We start from the raw sequence: 19,542 nt of genomic DNA, 5'->3' as shown, positions 1-19,542 counted from the left end.
AATTTTATTAACATAATACTTGTAAAAAATAAAATGTGTTTTTTATATGTTTTAAACAAAAAAAAACAACAATTTACATATATTTTGCTTCTAAAGCTTTCAGTGTTTGTCAGACTGTGTTTATTATTAAATTAGAATCAAAATTTACTACTTATACAAAAAAAAATTATGATATGAAGTAAGAGTTTATTAATCTTTTAGCTAAGTTTGAAAGTCGCTTGATAATAACAAGCTTAAATATACAACAAAATAACTAAATGAACTTTTAGCTTTCTCAAGTAAAAGCCTAAAATGTTCTATCATATTGCACTTGAGCATGAAATTTTGTTGCACCCAAGATACTTTGGACCTAATTTAATGGACGTGGTAAAGCAGAAACTTTTTACCGAGGTTGAAGGAACATGTACTGGAAAATTTGGTTTTGTCATTGCCGTAACTTCTATTGATAACATTGGTAGGTATTGTTACATTGAATTTTAGTTTTTTATTGATATTAAGATGAAGTTTTAAATGATATTTTTGAATTTTTGTAAGTTATTTTTTATTTAATTATGATTTTGTAACTAGCTTCTAATTACAAATGAAATTTTGATAATCAGCTTACATATTTTGGACTTCTAATAACATGGAGTATTGTAATAGTAAACATTAACTCATAGTACCAAAGTTAGTGTTTATTGTTAATTTTGCGTCTTTGTTTATAAATTGATTTATATATATATATATATCACATATACATATATACATATATAATTCATATGTTTTTTAAAATTATAAGGTATTATTTTAAAGTATAAAATAAAAAGTTGATTGAATAAAAGTTTTGTTTGAAAATGTATTTTATAAATGTGTTTAAATAAAACAACTTACTTAACGTTGTTTTAAATAACACTAATGAGTATGTCATTATTACTTTATGTCCTTAGCTTAAAAAACTCAGAAGAAAGTAGATTGAGTAAAGGGCCTATGGAACATTTTCCAACATTTTTTTTACAAAAATTAACATTTGCACTTATTTAAAAGCTTGGAGTATTTCCTATAACATATATTTATAGATCAAAAAAAAATCTTATAACTTTAAAGATATAACCAGTTTTGTAAAAAAAATCCAATAAAACTGTAAGGAATCAAACATTTTAAAGGTCGATGTTCTCAGAATTTAAAATAACTCACTAAAAATATATCTTCTCCTTATTTTTTTTAGCTATTGACCTCATATTTTCAGAAAATGTTCCTTGTATTAAAAAAAAATCCTATTGTAACGATTAAAAAAAGAATTAAAGTATAATGTTTTTATGACGAAAATAAGAAACAAAAATTTTAACCTTACAATAGGATTGTTTATCGTTAAATTAAGATTAAACTAATAAATTTTAGGAACGATTGTTTTAAAGCTGTGGAAGAAGGTATGTTTTTAATGAATTGGTCTTTTTTTTTTGCCTTTTTAACTTTCCCCTTCCATAAGGATTCTATTGGACTCTCTGACTTTATCTCCTCATATCTCAAAAACTAGTTTTCAATATAAGAAACAGTAAAAAGGATCTGTTAGCTAAAGTGAAGATCTAAAAAATAAGATCAACATGTAAAAAAGTTCCTAACTCTCCTCCCTATGCCCTTAAGTTTAAAACTTAATTAATTTTGACATAGAAAAATATGCCCTCTTAAGCTTGTATCTAAAAAAATTTACAGGATTACCATTCACTCAAATTCTCAAGTTAATTATTAGAGAAATATCAAGTCAACTCTAGCTAGATAAATCTTTTTCATATGTTTTTAATTCAAACTAGCTTTGATTTTTTGCAAAGATTTAAATTATCTATACTATCTATACTATCACTAAATGTTTGCACAAATAGAAATATTCAATGTATTAACATATTATTTTACTTTGTATCATAAAAAATTATATAAATGAAATTTGTAGGCAACGGAATGATTCAACCTGGTAGAGGATTTGTTTTATATCCTATAAAGTATAAGGCGATAGTTTTCCGTCCCTTTAAAAACGAAGTTGTTGATGGAATTGTAACTCAAGTAAGTAAATAATGTTGTAGAACTTTCCTGATTCATTGAAAAAAAGTATTTCATTAATTAGTTTAGTTTTTTTTTTTTTATATTCTATTTTATCTTAGTTATTACAGAAAAAGTATTAAGTTTTTTATTTAATTCACGTTTGCTACAAAAACAATTGTGACTTAAAAAAGTTATATAACAAATATAAAAATAGTGTACTAATGATTTAAAAAGCATTTAGCAAGTTTGTGTAATTCTTAGATATAGCTTTCAAATTAGTATATAAATGCTTTTTTATTTATAAAATGTTATGAATGGTTTGTTTATTTAAGCAATTTGTTGGTTAAAAAAAATATTGGCTGTAAATTGCAACACTAGCTTAAACATGTACACTACGTGCGGGCTTGTCTCACAGTAACACTAATTTAAAATCAAAATTAGGTTTTTTTATTAAAATTACAGCTTGTGACTTTTTTTCTTTTAATTCTTTTTTCAACTTTTAAAGCTTTATGAGTTTTTGGCTCTAATATAGTCATTTTTACAACTTGCTAATTAACTCAGATTAGTTTGATGTACTCAGACTAGCCATCTTGTTATAAATAGGTGGCTTAAAGTAGAGTTAGCGAAGTTTAAGGGACAATAAGTACCTTTTGAGGTAGCTTTTCAAAATATATTTTTGCACACCTGCATTGGTTCTTGTTATTAGTGTTATTACAAAATAATTTTTTAAATGATTTTTCAATTCTAAGTTATTATTTACAAGTCCCTTGGCTACTTAGTGTTTAAGCCTTGTCTTCATCATAACATATATAATCAAACAATATTATATCTTCATAAGGCTTATTTATAAGCTATGAAATACTAGTTATTATTTTTTTTTTGAAAGGTGTAAATATACTCCTTTATAATACTTGTTAAAAGTTTGTGTTAATGTAGTGCACTACTTATATATTTGGTATTGTAAAACTTTCTCAAAGTACTAACAAAACCTTAAACTTGCTGCAAAAAATTAGATATGGAAATACCTGGCGGTTGTTTAGAAGAAGACCAAAATTCTTTTATTTTAATTAAAATTCTCTTTAATAAAAATAGGTTCAGGGTCGGATTATATTGTTCTATTATACTTAAATAGTTTTTATGATTTAAGAAAGATGTTTTTATTAACAATTACTATGTATGTAAAATTTCTTCTCATATTCTCATTTAAATTATAAGTTTAATCATAGCAACCACTTTAGAAATGTTTTTCTCTCTTTTCTATATATAATCTAAGTTAAGTCTTTGTGGAAAGGAGTTTCATATACATTTATACATACAGGGGAAAAATAGCAATGATTTTAAGTAAACTAAATTGTAATATTTAAAAACTTAACTGTTATTTTTCTCAACCTTTTTAAAACTATTGCAATATCGATTATTAAAATTCTATAGTATTACATTAAAGAGAATTCTTATTTATATTTTTTTGTTGTCTGTTTTATTCTTTGTAATATAACTATGTCATGTTTGTGTACTTACCAGTTTATTTGTTAGTGTGTACTGTTATTTATGATGCTTTTTTCATAACTGAAAACCTTTTTTCTTCTACAATTTATTGTCTGTTGATTTGTTTGAGCAGTGAATTAACTTTTATACTTAAAATATTGTAGCTTTATATTTTTTACGAGCAATGAAATGAAACTAAGTACAGTGCTTCCTCACTTACCCCTTTCTCGCTTATCCAGTCGGTTTTGGTTGTGAAGTAGATTTATTTAATTCATTTGAAATCAATGTTTTTGTTTACTTTCAAGTTTTAAGATTACAATAAAAGTTCGCAACTTAAAAGTAAGGAGAATAATATCTACAACATTATATTCAATAATTTCTATTTGATAAGATACTATTAAAACTGAAGATTTTGCTTCAATTGTTTAAGCAAGTGAAACATTGTTTTGGTAGAAAAATTAAAAAAATTTGCAGTTAAAATAAATGTTTTACGATAGATAGATACACAATTAATTTATATTTTCTCAAACTTAAAGTTATAATTCATAGTTTTCGCGCTCAGGAAGTAAAAATATATTTTGTTGTTCATTTGCAAACTTTTCTGACTTTTTCAAGTATTTTACATACTTTTGATCCAGTCAACATACCTGGTATAAAAAAATTAATAAGACAGCAAAAAAAAAGAGTTACACTAACAATTCAAAACAAGTTAAAAATTTGCAAAATGGCAAAAAATAATGTGACTAAATCTGTTATTATAAGCCAGTATAGCATAGGCAAGTCGACTTTGAACTATATTTTGAGAAGCGAGCGAATATTTAAAAACTACAAAGCCGAAAAGGAGGAGCTGGGACTAGCTGGAGCCGCTAAAACGTCAAAAAAGTAGAGGGAGGCTACTTTGACAAACTAGACGCGCCCTTTACATTCTGTTTCGTCAGGAACGTGAGAAGGACCGTCCAGTAAATGGTCCAATACTGTTAGAAAACGCTTTTGAGTTCCACCGTTTAATTTTCGGTGAAAACTATAGGCCCTTTTCAGCAAGTAGGGGTTTCAATGGAGGTTTTGCAGAAGGTTTGGCTTGCGGAATCTCATCAAGTTTAGAAGCTTACTTGCTGATCAATTTGTTAATGAATTTTCAGGCATAACCGAAGGCTAATCCGAACATCAAATTTTTAGTTTTGATGAAACCGGATTGTTGCCTGGATAACCCTTAGCATCAGTGCACAACTTACTGTCGTTGTCAACCCAAAAGCTAAACCAGAAAATGTGTCACAACTCATTCCGATTCCATGAGTTTTCTGCTAAAAAATAAGGAAGCTCTTTCAAACAAACCTCAATTCTTTATTTTTTCAGAAAGAGATCCGATATTAGTTAAACTGTTTACTGCGTAGTTTCTTTTCGTTGAATTAAATTTAAACTTCATTAAAGTATTGTTTCTTTTATTGTTTGTTCGTTTTAATATTTACTTTTTTTTATTTAAAATAATAAAGATAAGGTAAACTAACTTGAAATTTAGTTATTGTATGCATTGCATAATATAAAAGAAGTAGTTTATTAGCAAAATATACAATGTTTGTAGTTATCTGGCCAAAATTACAAAACAAAGTTTGCCCAACATGGCCGGATAAGTGAGGAAGCACTGTATTCCACAATCATTGAAATATTGTAAAGCAGTGTTTTCTAAACTTTTTGCTTTTTTACACTGTACAGTAATATGCATAGATAGCATTTTTTCACACGGGATGCTTGTTGCATAGTAATATTTATGAAATACTTTTCTTTACTTTACAATATTTTTACTTATATTTTCTAATAAGTATACGAAAGTCTTGTACTAATATTAATTTTTAACCCTTGTTTAGTTAGTATTTTTGAAAACAATTACACGTTCAAAATGTAGTGTGCACAGAATATTTTTGCAATAATTTACTATGCACGATTTTTCTTGAGTTGAAAAAAAATTGTGATAAATATAACACTAACATCTTATTTTTACAGTATGCATTTTACAGTTATGGAATAACTTTTATTCTTAATTCTATAGCCACATTTTCCTCTCTTTTTAGTAATTTGATAAATTTAGAAAGGTAAACACCTTAAACTTGTAAAATAAGTGTCTGTTTTTATAATAGAGAACCCAAGTTTTGTAATTAGTTATGAGTAAACGTTTTTTTTATTTTATAATTTTAATAAACTAACCTATACAATACTTAAAACAGTTTTAATGCTTATTCAGTCTTATACTTAAACAGTTTAATAACTTTTCCAGATTTGAAGTAGTTTATGTCGCAATGGTTAGGTAACTAATGAGAAAATTTAATTCTAAAATTATATTTTTGAAGAATGTAACAGTATTTAATATTTAGATTGTAATGTAAAAACATTTTACGAAGAAATAAAAACTTCAAAAGTAAATAAAATTACAAAAAAACTGTTGATATTTTTTTGTTAGAAAAGCTGTTTCATGTTCTATGAAATTAAAACACTTGGTTTCGAATGTTAGAATTCGTAACCATGTAAAATTTAATGTAATAGTGATGGATATAACAATATTAATCCGACAAAAACGGTTTAATTTTGTTAAAAATATACTTTGATTTATTTGTGAAATAGATTTCATATTTCTGCTATAGCATGAAAACAACAATATTTTAATAGGTAACAAAGTTGGGACTGTTTGCGGAGATAGGTCCAATGACGTGTTTTATTTCACGCCATTCAATTCCAGCTGACATGAGTTTCGATGGCGAGTCGAAGCCTCCGTGCTACCGAACGAAAGATGACGACACAATCATTCAACAAGATGATGAAATTCGCATGAAAATAGTTGGTCTGAGAGTCGACGCTAAAGACATTTTTGCAATTGGTAGCCTTATGGACGATTACCTTGGTCTCATGAGCTAGATTAATTATATTTACAGGGTTGCCAAAAATCTTAGAATTTTGAACAAAAATCACGAAAAAGTTTGGAATTTTAAACTATTTTTACATGTATAGTAACGAAATTATGATAAGATACAAAAAGTCTATCATAAGGATTAAGAAAATTAAGACCCATTTATATTTGCTTTACAATATCTTTTCAGTATTGTTATACTATTTAAGACAGCTTTTTTTTTACCTTAAGTTTAATTTTATACTAGGTAGTGGACCAAAACCTGAATTTTTTTAAAACCTTTGGCAACCTCGTATTTAATACTTCTGCTTTATCTTTAAATGTTTCTTGAATTTAGATTAGCAGATAAAAAGAGAATAGAGTTTTGCTTTCATTGTTATCATTTCAAGTAAATTTGTGTTTAGGAAAATTATCGTTTATTGCTCAAAAAATAAACAAAATGTGTATTGTTTTTAATTTACGAATGTTATTGTGATTGTAACGTAAAAAAAGTATATGTAAAAATAATTGTTTTTTTGTAAAATTGTTTCTACATAAGGTAAGTTTGTTAATATCAGTTTTTTTTAAGTAAAATAAACTAAACTATTAGAATTGTATTAATTTTAAATTTATAGTACATAAGTTTTTTTATTCAAGTATAAATATATGGTGACTGTGCTGTTCAAAATAGGCTTAAACTAAAGACATCTTTTTTGACTATAAATTGTTGTAGTGATAGATTTTCATGATAAAAATCAAAATATGTATTAAATTGTTTAGTGGGTATGTTGCCTTTATACTAAAACATTTGAGAGTTTTTGGTTACAGTTTTGAATAATAACTTTAAATTAATTTGTGGGTACACATAGCTTAAAAAATTAAAAAAACTGCTCAATAGTTATTAGGTAGCTAAATTAAGTTAATATAGTTTAATTTTAAACACTGTAATGAATAAAATGGCACTAAGTTTTTGATAAGTTATAATCAAATCATGTACAGAGTTTAAAAGATTTATACAACTTATATATCTAGATATTATACTTATAAAAATTATTACTACATTTAGCTCAAAGAATGTTTAAATTTTTATATTAACTAAGTAAATTTTAGAAATTACAACTAATTGCAAAAATTTTTATCACTAATCTCACACAATATATTTTCAGCTAAAAAAGTTACTCTTTTTTTTTTGGGGATCGGGTATAAATTGCACGAGAACAAAATTGCACGAAGACGATTTTGCACGAGAGTAAAAACTTACAGAAAAAAAAACGCTAAAAGATTATTTCATAATAAAAAAAGGAAAAAATAAATACTGACCGAGAGTTGGGTTAACAGTAATAGTAAAAATTATAATTAATAAAAAATACAATAAAAAGACTAGTTAAAAAAAAGCTACCGACCAAGGGTAACAGTGACAGTAAAAAAAACTTACCGACTGAGGGTTAGACGTAACAGTGATATTAAAGAAAAACTAAGTTAAAAAATGTTTTAAATAATTTAAAAAAAATAGCCCGTGCTAAATTGTCCCTTCGTGCAAAAGTATCTTCTTTAACTTTATACCCTCGTGCAATTTAGACAGCTACCCATGCTTATATACTATAAGATACTTTTCACATGACACACTTTTAGTATAAAAACATTTATTAATTTTTGAGATATTATCAGTTGTGTAAAACGTTTCCCAAATACTTTTTTTGACTAAAATTTGCTTTTTAGTTTTTTTTAAGTTATTGACAACATTTAGATACTTCTTCAAAACTTAAAATTTTTTATATTAAGTATGAATTTATAAGTCATAACCTTTTATTTTGTTATTTTAATAAAAAATTAGATGTTTTAGATAAGTATTTTTTAAACTAGTTTTCTATAACATTGTTATTGCTTACTTGCACAAAGTTTTATTTCATTAAAAATTGTTTTTTATTACTAATCAGTTAGTGTTAATTTGAAGTTAGCAAATTTTTTTTTTAAGTAGAAACTATCATGGTTTAAATTTAAAAAAGTAGCTATAGTTGCTAAGAAAAAGTGATGATATATTTAAAATGTATTTTAAAATACATTTATTGTTCTTTATTGATTTATAGTTATGTAAACAAAAATGTTAGAGTTTTTTTTTCAAATTAGCTTGTTTCTTTATAATATCTTTTTGATTTTTATCTAAAGTTCCAAACAAGGGGATGTTTTGACTTGAGAATGTTAATCTACGGCACCCCTATCAAAACGACCACGCGACGCCACTCAATAAAGTTATTTTTGATGTATTTTGTAACTTTTAATATATTATTGTTGTAACTAATTATTTTTTTACACTGTACTCAGAAATTATTTTTAACTTGAAATTAAAAAAGAAGTGCGATAGTTTACTTAGTTTGAATCAACCTCAACGATAAACGTTAAGAATTTTTTATGGATATTTTTTAAGGTATCTGTATGCTTAGAATAAATAACTTAAAATAACATATTAACTTAAACTATTTGTATTTTACAACTTTATCTAAATACATTCTATTTTTGTCTTTAAGTTATTGTTGTTGTATGTCATAGCATAACAATTAGTAATTTTTACTAATGCTTTCATTTTTCCTAGAAGAATTAAATTGGTTAAAAAATATAAATAAAATAAAGCTTGATTTTTTTACTGTAGAAAATACTTATTTTTACACTGATTTTGTAAATTTACCATGTCGTTTTTATAAATTAATTGTTCAGCATTACTTAGTAATTTTTTTGTAGTTGATATACTAAATGTACTTTTTTTAATTGGAAAAACTCTTAAAAATAAAAGCTATTTTAGTCACAATTAAGAACAAAAAACTATGTTTAATGACCTCATAGTTTTATATTATTTTTCGTCGTAGTAAAAAAGTTTAGAAGCTATATAAAAGTTAAATTAAAAAAAAAGTTATTGCAGATTTTTACTTTAAAGCTCTTGGTTTTGTAATAATTACAATCAAATTTTAGTTGTTTTTAATGCCTAAACCTGTACTGTTTTTTAAATAAACTTTATAAAAAATAACAAAATTAAAAACTTGTAAGTAAAGTAAAGATTAAGTTTAAATATTCTTGTTGAAGGTTTCCAAAAGTTCTAATATATTAAGATTTTTTTTTTATTATAAAATTAATTATGTCACAATAAACTTTGAAAAGTGAGTAGGTTGAGTTGAGACTTAGACAAATCATGGCGTAAGTTTTTTCTTCTAATACTTGTTTACCAAATAATGGTTAAGTTTTAATTACTAAACTTCAGTGATTTTTTTTATTAGTTTACACTAACTAAATTAGAATTTAAAAACTAATTTGCTGAATAGTAATGTTTCTGACTATCATCTGCCACGCCGAGATATATTCTCATTATTACAGTTAGCCCTAAACTGATTCGCATGACCGTTGTCAACAATTTTTGCGATATGGAACGTCCTCTTTATGACTTACCAGGCAACATAGCTAAGATTAACTGACGTATGCAAATTGCAAAGTACTTAATAACCTTTGGTGTTACTGTTACAACGATGTGTTGTAATAATGTCTGCCTGATGATTCCTGATGAAGTCAAAACCATGTCGCTGACTTTTTTGTTTATGATCAGGTTGTGTGATTCAGTTTAGCAAAAAAAGAAGATAAATATATTTTAGTTTAATATGTTGCGTGATAGTGATTTCTGTTTAGGCTTAAAGCAGGGGTCGGCAGGCAGTTAATGCTCGCGGGCCAAATTTCAAGTTTTCAAAATCTTTGCGGGCCACAGTTATAGTTTTAGTGATGATTTAATAATCTTTTGGCTTTAGTTTTGGTCACACCAGAGATAGTTTTACTTTTATTCACTTAATTACTTTAAATGACTTTTAGCTACACATAAAATGTCTATTCAATATATAAATATCTATTGTAATAAAATTTACATTGTTTAATATACTTAAGTCTTAATAAAATATGTACTTTCTTAGATACTTGATAAGTTAAACTTAATAAAATACTTTTATTATTTTACTTACAATCTAACACTCTATAAAAACCGAGCTTGAAAAACATTTATGGGTCACTTTTATACAACTTTTATGTTATGAACCACCTTTTCATATTCAAAAAAATGTTAACTTTAGAAATTGTTTATGCGTCTTAAATAATTTACACTATTAAATCAGTAATTGGTTAATTAAATAAAATTAATACCTATTTATACTGTAGATAAGCTAAGTCAAAATTTCTAGCATAATTAATGGTGGAATACTTTAATTAAATACCTTATTAGTAATTAATAAGTTTTTTACACGGTTGCCACTTTAAAAGCAAAAATGTCTAAATTATATTAAAAGTTTACTAAAAGTTAAAAATCTAAAAACTTTCTGTTAATCAAGCTTAAATACATAACTAAAATATCATTATTATAAAAAGCACAACATGTAAATAGACAAAAAATTAGTAAACTACACAACAGTAATAAAAACTATTCTGAGAATTCGAAGACTTATTCAAAGTGTTTGAAATAAAAGTTATAGATACACCTGAGTTTTATAAAAAAAAATTTAAACAGCTTTAACCTAGTCTGAATTTAAAAAGATTTTTAAACTAGCCTGTTTGTTTGGCAACCCTGTTTAAAATAAAGTTCACAAAATAAAGAAATACCGAAGTTTATTAACAATGATTTAATTATATAACTAAAAAAATCATTGTAATTTAGCTTTATTTGAGAATTAAGTTTTCAAACATTTAAAACAAATTTATAAGAATTTATTAAGCTATTAATGAATTAGAAAAACCTATTTTTTATTGAGCATTATAGCAATTCTTTATCTGCAATAAAAACATTGCATTTAAAAAGAGCAAATGTGAATTATAAGACGAGCTATAAGAACTATACTACTTTAGTTTGGAGTTATTGCGAGAAACAAAAAAAAAACAAATCGCTTAAGTCAGTTTCAACAACGCCCATAGTTATTTTCAGTTACTACAGACTGATCAGAAAAAACTGTTTAGGCAAGTTATAAAGTAGCAAAAGTAATTACTAAAAAAAGATACCGTTAATAGTTGAAAACTTATTTAAATAATTTGTGTTTGCATTAGTTATTAGTAGAATATTTTTGTTTATTTTTTCAATATCAACAAGAAGTCGTGTTTAGGAAATGTCTGAAGATTATAAAGCCGCAAAAACCAAATTAGGACTTAAATCAATCTGTTAAGATGCGAGAACTGAAACAATAGATATTGCTAATTTTAGAGCTTTTATTACAGGTGGTTTTACTAATTTTGACATTTTATAATAATTTTTAGGTTTAGTTGCAATACAAAGCACAACAATAGGTAAAGACATTTTAAAAGCAAAGGTGCAATGCACCAATACAAAGTTTTCAAAAGTACAACTTTTTGCTTCTATTTTTAGTATATAATGAAGTTAAAGGTAAAAAAAACTTTCTTAAATAATAAAGAAAAATATAAATGATACTTTTAAGTTACTTTAAGTGTGTTTTTTAATAAAATGTAATATATATGATAGAATTTTTGTGTCAAATCGAAATTTCATTACTTTACATGTAAAAATTGTTTAAAATTTCAGGTGTTTTCGATAATTCTCAAATTCAATGCTTTTTCAGATTTTTTAAGTATAAATTGTCAAATTCCAAGCTTTTCCGGGATTGTTTGACAACACTAATTGTTCACATTTATATGTATACATTTAGCTTAAATAGATATCCAAATTATATCAGCTGAAAGACGTAAAATTTAAAATATAGTTTCATTCAAACCAACACTTGCATCGAACAAAACATACATCATAAATTTAATTTACCACTTTTTAAAGAAAAAAGTCAGTCCGAGTGACCAAAACTAGCCTGATATTTTAGCATACAAAAAACAATACAAGCCAAAAACTGAAAAGTGACTAAATTGGCCTGAGATTTGAAGTCTTCAAATAGTCATAGTCTTTGTGTGTGGAAATTTTTACTTATTTATTTGATCGAATTTGAACTATTTTGATTAAAAATGTACAAACTTAATAAATTACCATTACTCAATCTAGTTTGTATTAAATAGGTAGTTCCAAAAAACAGCAACTGTTTATATTAGTATGCAACGCATAAAAATTAACTCATTTTGCTAAAAAACATGGTTTGAAAAATCAAAAAGCATATTAACAAAAACTTTTTTTAATTTATGTCATATATATTGTTTTAAATGTGCGTGTACACACTTAGATATTACATGTAGACACAATAATGTTAAAAAATTATGCATAAACAAAATTTTATCTCGTTAAGTATTAAACAAAAAGTGGTTTAAAATATGAGCATCTTTGTTCATTGGTGTGAATAGGAATTAATTTAGAATGCAAAGAAAACTTTTAAAAAATCAAAGGTGTCAAAACCAAAACAAAATTATATATTATTATATATATATAAGTATTATATAACTATTTTACTAATTCAAAGCACTTTATACACTCATTTTTCAGAAAAGAATTTGCTGTTGTAAGAAGGAAATTATTATGAAATTGAAAAAAAAACCTAGTAGAATGCTAATCTGTCTTTTTCACATTTTAAGCTAAATCAGTAAAGTCCTTTTAGTTGTTTTAAATATTATACAGGAACTTAAAACTAAACTTATCAAAAAATCTAACTTAAAATATATTTTTGCTCAGCGGGCCTCATTTACATGCTCGCAGGCCGCAAAATATTCGTTCGCAGGCCACATTCCATTCAAAAAAAATAACTTGCTCGCGGGCCGCAGTTTGCCGACCCCTGGCTTAAAGCAATACTATGCAAAAGTTTTAAATAAAACTAAACTATGTTGTAACAGTTTATAAATTTTACAAAGTATCCAAATACAAGTGTATTACAATACTTTTCGATAGTTTAATCATACCTTGTTCGAATACAGTAAGAAGATCTAATGACCAGAACTAGAGTTTTTGTGAATAATTAGAAGAGCCGTTGCGAACAACATCAATTTAAAATCACTTTTGATATTGATTTTAACATAGTTGTTATAACTTAAAAATTTCTAAATCAAAGGCCTCCATCATTTATATATTTTTTATTTTATCTTTTAAACTAGACCTAATGTCATTCTGAATGAAAACAACAGCTACCTAGCTAGACTAAAGAAGCTTTACATATGGCGAATATGCTTTTTACCTAGCATAGAGGTCTTTGACAAATGACAACAAATTTATGACGAGCTTTGTTTTTGTTTGTTAAGAAAAAATGCCAAATAAAAAAAAAACTACCTAAATCTAGTCATTTTGTCATTAAAAAAGTTTATGTTTATAGTAACTTTGTTTTTATTTGATATTTTTTTTATAGAATATAACAGACTTCTGTTTCAAATTTCTAGTCTTTTTGTTCTTAGGGTACATTTTTATTAGAAAATACTTTTAAGTTGAAAACGACTCATTAGCTTTTAAATTTTACTAAACAGTAAAAAAAAGACAGCTTTAAAATTTAAGAGTATTAGTCAAAAGTCTTGATATTAATTAATTAAATTTTGAAAAATCCTCAGAAGTCAATTACATTTTATTAACTGTATTTTCCAAATGAACAAGGTCATTACTCATTAGTAATGAAGTGGTTGCTTAGTTATTATTATTATAGTCCATATGATGGACCTAGGCATCAAAACCTAGGCCACTTAAACAGAAAGACAACAACGAAATAAGTAGAAATAGAAATAACACAAAAAGGTCATTTTGTTTAAAACAAAGATAAAATATATTTTAATTTAATGTATAAAAAATTACATATTAACATAAACAGCAAACATTTTAACCACAAACTTAAAGTTATCTACGCTTTGATGTAGAACGATCAACATGAAAATTTAAATGCATAAATAGTATAAATTGTTTTTTATATAATTTTAAGTATCCCTTTATGTAAACAAAATTGAAAATTAACCTGTGTCGTTTAAATTAAATAAACATAACTTAAAACTTTTTAAAAATCACAAAAAAAATGCAAAAAAATAAATTGGCTGAGGCAATAGAACTACAAAAAATTGTTAAAATGACTATAAACAGTAAAATCTATTAGTTTACGATATAATCAAACATTAAAGAAAAAGTAGATAAGAAGCGTCGAAATACAAAGTAAATAAATGAAGTAAAAATACGTTTATGTAATACTAAATAAAAGTTCAACACACACGTATTACAAGCTTTATTTACGTTTTCCTTTCCCTAACTTCTTATATTTTACTATTGAAGCAGTTTATTAGTCTGAAACTGGGGAAATTTATACTTATCTGTAGATTGATTTAGTTAGTCAAACTACAGTGGTCTAAACATTGCAATCTGTTTGGGCTAAGATTTCTAGGCTAAGATTATGAAAAATCAAGCATTTAACGTTCCGCATGAGTAATTTCACTGCTAAAATAGGCTAATATTTTGCAAATTATGTATTGGTATACGCATGTGTCATTTTCATACTTTTCCATATTAAACTTTATCTAAAACTAATAAAACACATATCAATACGTTTCCTATGCTTTGTAGTTATTGAATAACTTGTTTATTTTTAACAAAAAAACTTTTAATATATATTTTTAAGACCTCAAAGTTTGACTTAATTTCTTCATAAATCTTTCTTTTTTCAAGTACACGCATGTGTCATTTTCATACTTTTCCATATTAAACTTTATTTAAAATTAATAAAACACATATCAATACGTTCTCTTGGCTTCGTAGTTATTGAATAACTTGTTTATTTTGAACAAAAACACTTTATATATATTTTTAAGACCTCAAAGTTCGACTTGTTTGGTTCAAAAATTTTTCTTTTTTCAAGTACACGCATGTGTCATTTTCATACTTTTCCATATTAAACTTTGTCTAAAACTAATAAAACACATATCAATACGCTCCCTAGGCTTTGTAGTTATTGAATAACTTGTTTATCTTTAATAAAAACACTTTTAATTTATATTTTTAAGACCTCAAAGTCCGACTTGTTTTGTTCAAAAAAATTTTCTTTTTTAAAGTACACGCATGTGTCATTTTCATACTTTTCCATATTAAACTTTATTTAAAATTAATAAAACACATATCAATACGTTCCCTAGGCTTTTTAGTTATTGAATAACTTGTTTATCTTTAATAAAAACACTTTTTATATATATTTAAAAGACCTCGAAGTTTGACTTAATTTTTTCATAAATCTTTCTTTTTTCAAGTACACGCATGTGTCATTTTCATACTTTTCCATATTAAACTTTATTTAAAATTAATAAAACACATATCAATACGTTTCCTAGGCTTCGTAGTTATTGAATAACTTGTTTATCTTTAATAAAAACACTTTTAATATATATTTTTTAGACCTCAAAGTTCGACTTGGTTTTGTCATAAATCTTTCTTTTTTCAAGTACACACATGTGTCATTTTCATACTTTTCCATATTTAACTTTGTTTAAAACTAATTAAAACACATATGAATACGTTCCTTAGGCTTTTTAGTTAATGAACATTTCGTTTTTTTTTAGAAAAGAATTTAAATATACATTTTTAAGACCTCAAAGTTTGATGATAACTTTTTAAACATATTTTCTTATCCTAACGATATACAATTATGACGTACATTGTTAAGAGCAATTTTTATTTAATAAGTCAAAACATAATTCACATACATTCAAAGTAAACACAAAAATAGAACATAAATGTATTATTAATCTCGGCACATTGGGCAGAACCATTTAACACTTTTTTTCGGCTTTTTATTCATTTCTAAGCAGTCCAAATGATACCATCTTCGACAGTCCCTATTTTCGCAATACGTCTGTTTTAAAAACCATGTTATAATTAACTTTTACAGAGTGTATGTAGAACTAAAATCAATTAAACAATTACCCAAGTATCTCTTTTGGAGTTAGTTAGTTTTACACTCAATTCGACAACTTCACATCCACACTTAAAACAGACTACACAATCTGTCAAATCGTTTGGTGGTCCGTTTTGGTTTCTTTAAGACTTAATGTCTGATCATGATTAATGTCAGAAAGATTTATGATAAAACCAAGTCGAACTTTGAGGTCTTAAAAATATATATTAAAAGTGTTTTCATTAAAAATATACAAGTTATTCAATAACTACGAAGCCTAGGAAACGTATTGATATGTGTTTTATTAATTTTAAATAAAGTTTAATTTGGAAAAGTATGAAAATGACACATGCGTGTACTTGAAAAAAGAAAGATTTATGAAAAAATTAAGTCAAACTTCGAGGTCTTTTAAATATATATAAAAAGTGTTTTTGTTAAAGATAAACAAGTTATTCAATAACTACAAAGCCTAGGGAACGTATTGATATGTGTTTTATTAATTTTAAATAAAGTTTAATATGGAAAAGTATGAAAATGACACATGCGTGTACTTTAAAAAAGAAAATTTTTTTGAACAAAACAAGTCGGACTTTGAGGTCTTAAAAATATATATTAAAAGTGTCTTTGTTCAAAATAAACAAGTTATTCAATAACTACGAAGCCTAGGGAACGTATTGATATGTGTTTTATTAGTTTTAAATAAAGTTTAATATGGAAAAGTATGAAAATGACACAACATGCGTATACCATGATATAATTTGCAAAATATTAGCCTATTTTAGTAGTGAAATTACTCATGCGGAACGTTAGATGCTCGATTTTTCATAATCTTAGCCTAGAAATCTTAGCCTAAACAGATTGCAATTACATTGCGATCTGTTTGGGCTAAGATTTCTAGGCTAAGATTATGAAAAATCGAGCATTTAACGTTCCGCATGAGTAATTTCACTACTAAAATAGGCTAATATTTTGCAAATTATATCATGGTATACGCCTGTGTCATTTTCATACTTTTCCATATTAAACTTTCTTTAAAACTAGTAAAACACATATCAATACGTTCCCTAGGCTTCGTAGTTATTGAATAACTTGTTTATTTTTAATAAAAATACTTTTAGTATACATTTTTAAGACCTCAAAGTTCGACTTGTTTTGTTCAAAAAATTTTTCTTTTTTCAAGTACACGCACGTGTCATTTTCATACTTTTCCATATTAAAATTTCTTTAAAACTAATAAAACACATATCAATACGTTCCCTAGGCTTCGTAGTTATTGAATAACTTGTTTATTTTTAATAAAAACACTTTTAATATATATTTTTAAGACCTCAAAGTTCGACTTGTTTTGTTCAAAAAATTTTTCTTTTTTCAAGTACACGCACGTGTCATTTTCATACTTTTCCATATTAAACTTTCTTTAAAACTAATAAAACACATATCAATACGTTCCCTAGGCTTCGTAGTTATTGAATAACTTGTTTATTTTTAATAAAAACACTTTTAGTATACATTTTTAAGACCTCAAAGTTCGACTTGTTTTGTTCAAAAAATTTTTCTTTTTTCAAGTACACGCACGTGTCATTTTCATACTTTTCCATATTAAACTTTCTTTAAAACTAATAAAACACATATCAATACGTTCCCTAGGCTTCGTAGTTATTGAATAACTTGTTTATTTTTAATAAAAACACTTTTAGTATATATTTTTAAGACCTCAAAGTTCGACTTGTTTTGTTCAAAAAATTTTTCTTTTTTCAAGTACACGCACGTGTCATTTTCATACTTTTCCATATTAAACTTTATTTAAAATTAATAAAACACATATCAATACGTTCCCTAGGCTTCGTAGTTATTGAATAACTTGTTTATTTTTAATAAAAACACTTTTAGTATACATTTTTAAGACCTCAAAGTTCGACTTGTTTTGTTCAAAAAATTTTTCTTTTTTCAAGTACACGCACGTGTCATTTTCATACTTTTCCATATTAAACTTTCTTTAAAACTAATAAAACACATATCAATACGTTCCCTAGGCTTCGTAGTTATTGAATAACTTGTTTATTTTTAATAAAAACACTTTTAGTATACATTTTTAAGACCTCAAAGTTCGACTTGTTTTGTTCAAAAAATTTTTCTTTTTTCAAGTACACGCACGTGTCATTTTCATACTTTTCCATATTAAACTTTCTTTAAAACTAATAAAACACATATCAATACGTTCCCTAGGCTTCGTAGTTATTGCATAACTTGTTTATTTTTAGCAATAACCTTTTAATATAGATTTTTAAGACCTCAAAGTTTGGTTATTTAAAGTTCACCTTGTATAATACATTTCTGTTCTTGAAACTTCTGTTTAAAATAAAAATTTAGTAAGACTACAACTTTTCGCGCGGTTTTATCTAGACTTAAGATAAAGTTTAGTATCTACTGAAACTTCTAGTGAACTATTGAAAATTTCATGATGGTAAAACGAAAAAGTAATGCATGTCTTTTTGAAGACACAAAAAAGCTTGTAAATATTATGCATAGTAAAAATTTCAAATTTTTCTTTGCAACTAAACAGAGGGAAGCCTGTAAGGAGGTAGTCATGAGTTACAAAAACTGTATGGCAGCAAGTGTAAAGTTTAAAGATATACAGTTGATTAGATCAGCCTGGTTAAATAACAAACATGGCATTCAAGATATGTATGAGACGGTTTTAAAAGGTTTTTTAATTGTTTACTTATTTTTTAAATGGTTTACCTTAAGTTGTATTGTACAGTTTATGTTCTAAATAGTATTAGTTAAGTAAAAATATTTTTAACTACATTTTTATGTCGTTTTATTATACATTTATTTAAGTTTGTTGTAATGTTTAAAGATAAGTTTATTATGCTCTTTTTATAGTTGTAGTTGTTAGAGGTTTTAAATGTTTACAGGAGCTAAAATACCATCTAGCTCAGCCTCTCATATTGTAAATAGTAAAGATGAAAGTAATGTTAGTAGTAAAAGAAAATTGGTTGATGATAAAGCTATGTGTTCAAAAGTTAAAAGGCCTTATTTAGATAGCTCTGATGATGAGTTTGTTGATAATGCAAGTTTTTATTCTAAAGGTAATAGTAAGTTAGTTGTACATAAAAGCTCTAATATTGTGAGCAGTAAAAGTTCTAAAGTTGTAGATAAGCCATTTGCATTTGATAAAGTTTTTGAAAAAAAAACTTCAGAAACTAAGTCTTATTCATTTGGTTTAGAAATAAATGGCGAAAAAAAATATGTAGAAACTGGTAATAGCTCTTTTAATTTTGTTTTAAATAAAGCTAATGAAGAAAAAACTAAATGTGCTAATAATAACTCATTTGACTTTGTTTTAAATAGGAACTTTAT

General features: G+C 25.5%; 1 protein-coding gene across 1 annotated transcript; it reads left to right on the top strand.

Moving 5' to 3' along the window:
• Nucleotides 1–274: 274 nt before the first annotated feature.
• Nucleotides 275–6,832, top strand: LOC145833984 (DNA-directed RNA polymerase II subunit RPB7-like). The gene is made up of 3 exons (XM_082941282.1): nt 275–454; nt 1,925–2,034; nt 6,157–6,832. The coding sequence occupies exons 1-3, from the start codon at nt 292–294 to the stop codon at nt 6,400–6,402; spliced, it is 519 nt and encodes a 172-aa protein (XP_082797408.1). The 5' UTR covers nt 275–291; the 3' UTR covers nt 6,403–6,832.
• The last annotated feature ends 12,710 nt before the right edge of the window (nt 6,833–19,542 follow it).

Source organism: Thalia democratica, chromosome 4 (genome assembly GCF_965202585.1).
Source record: "Thalia democratica chromosome 4, ktThaDemo2.hap1.1, whole genome shotgun sequence".
Classification (NCBI taxonomy): Eukaryota; Metazoa; Chordata; class Thaliacea; order Salpida; family Salpidae; genus Thalia; species Thalia democratica.
The sequence above is the reverse complement of the archived record's forward strand: the minus strand, read 5'-3'. Positions and strand labels throughout refer to the sequence as shown.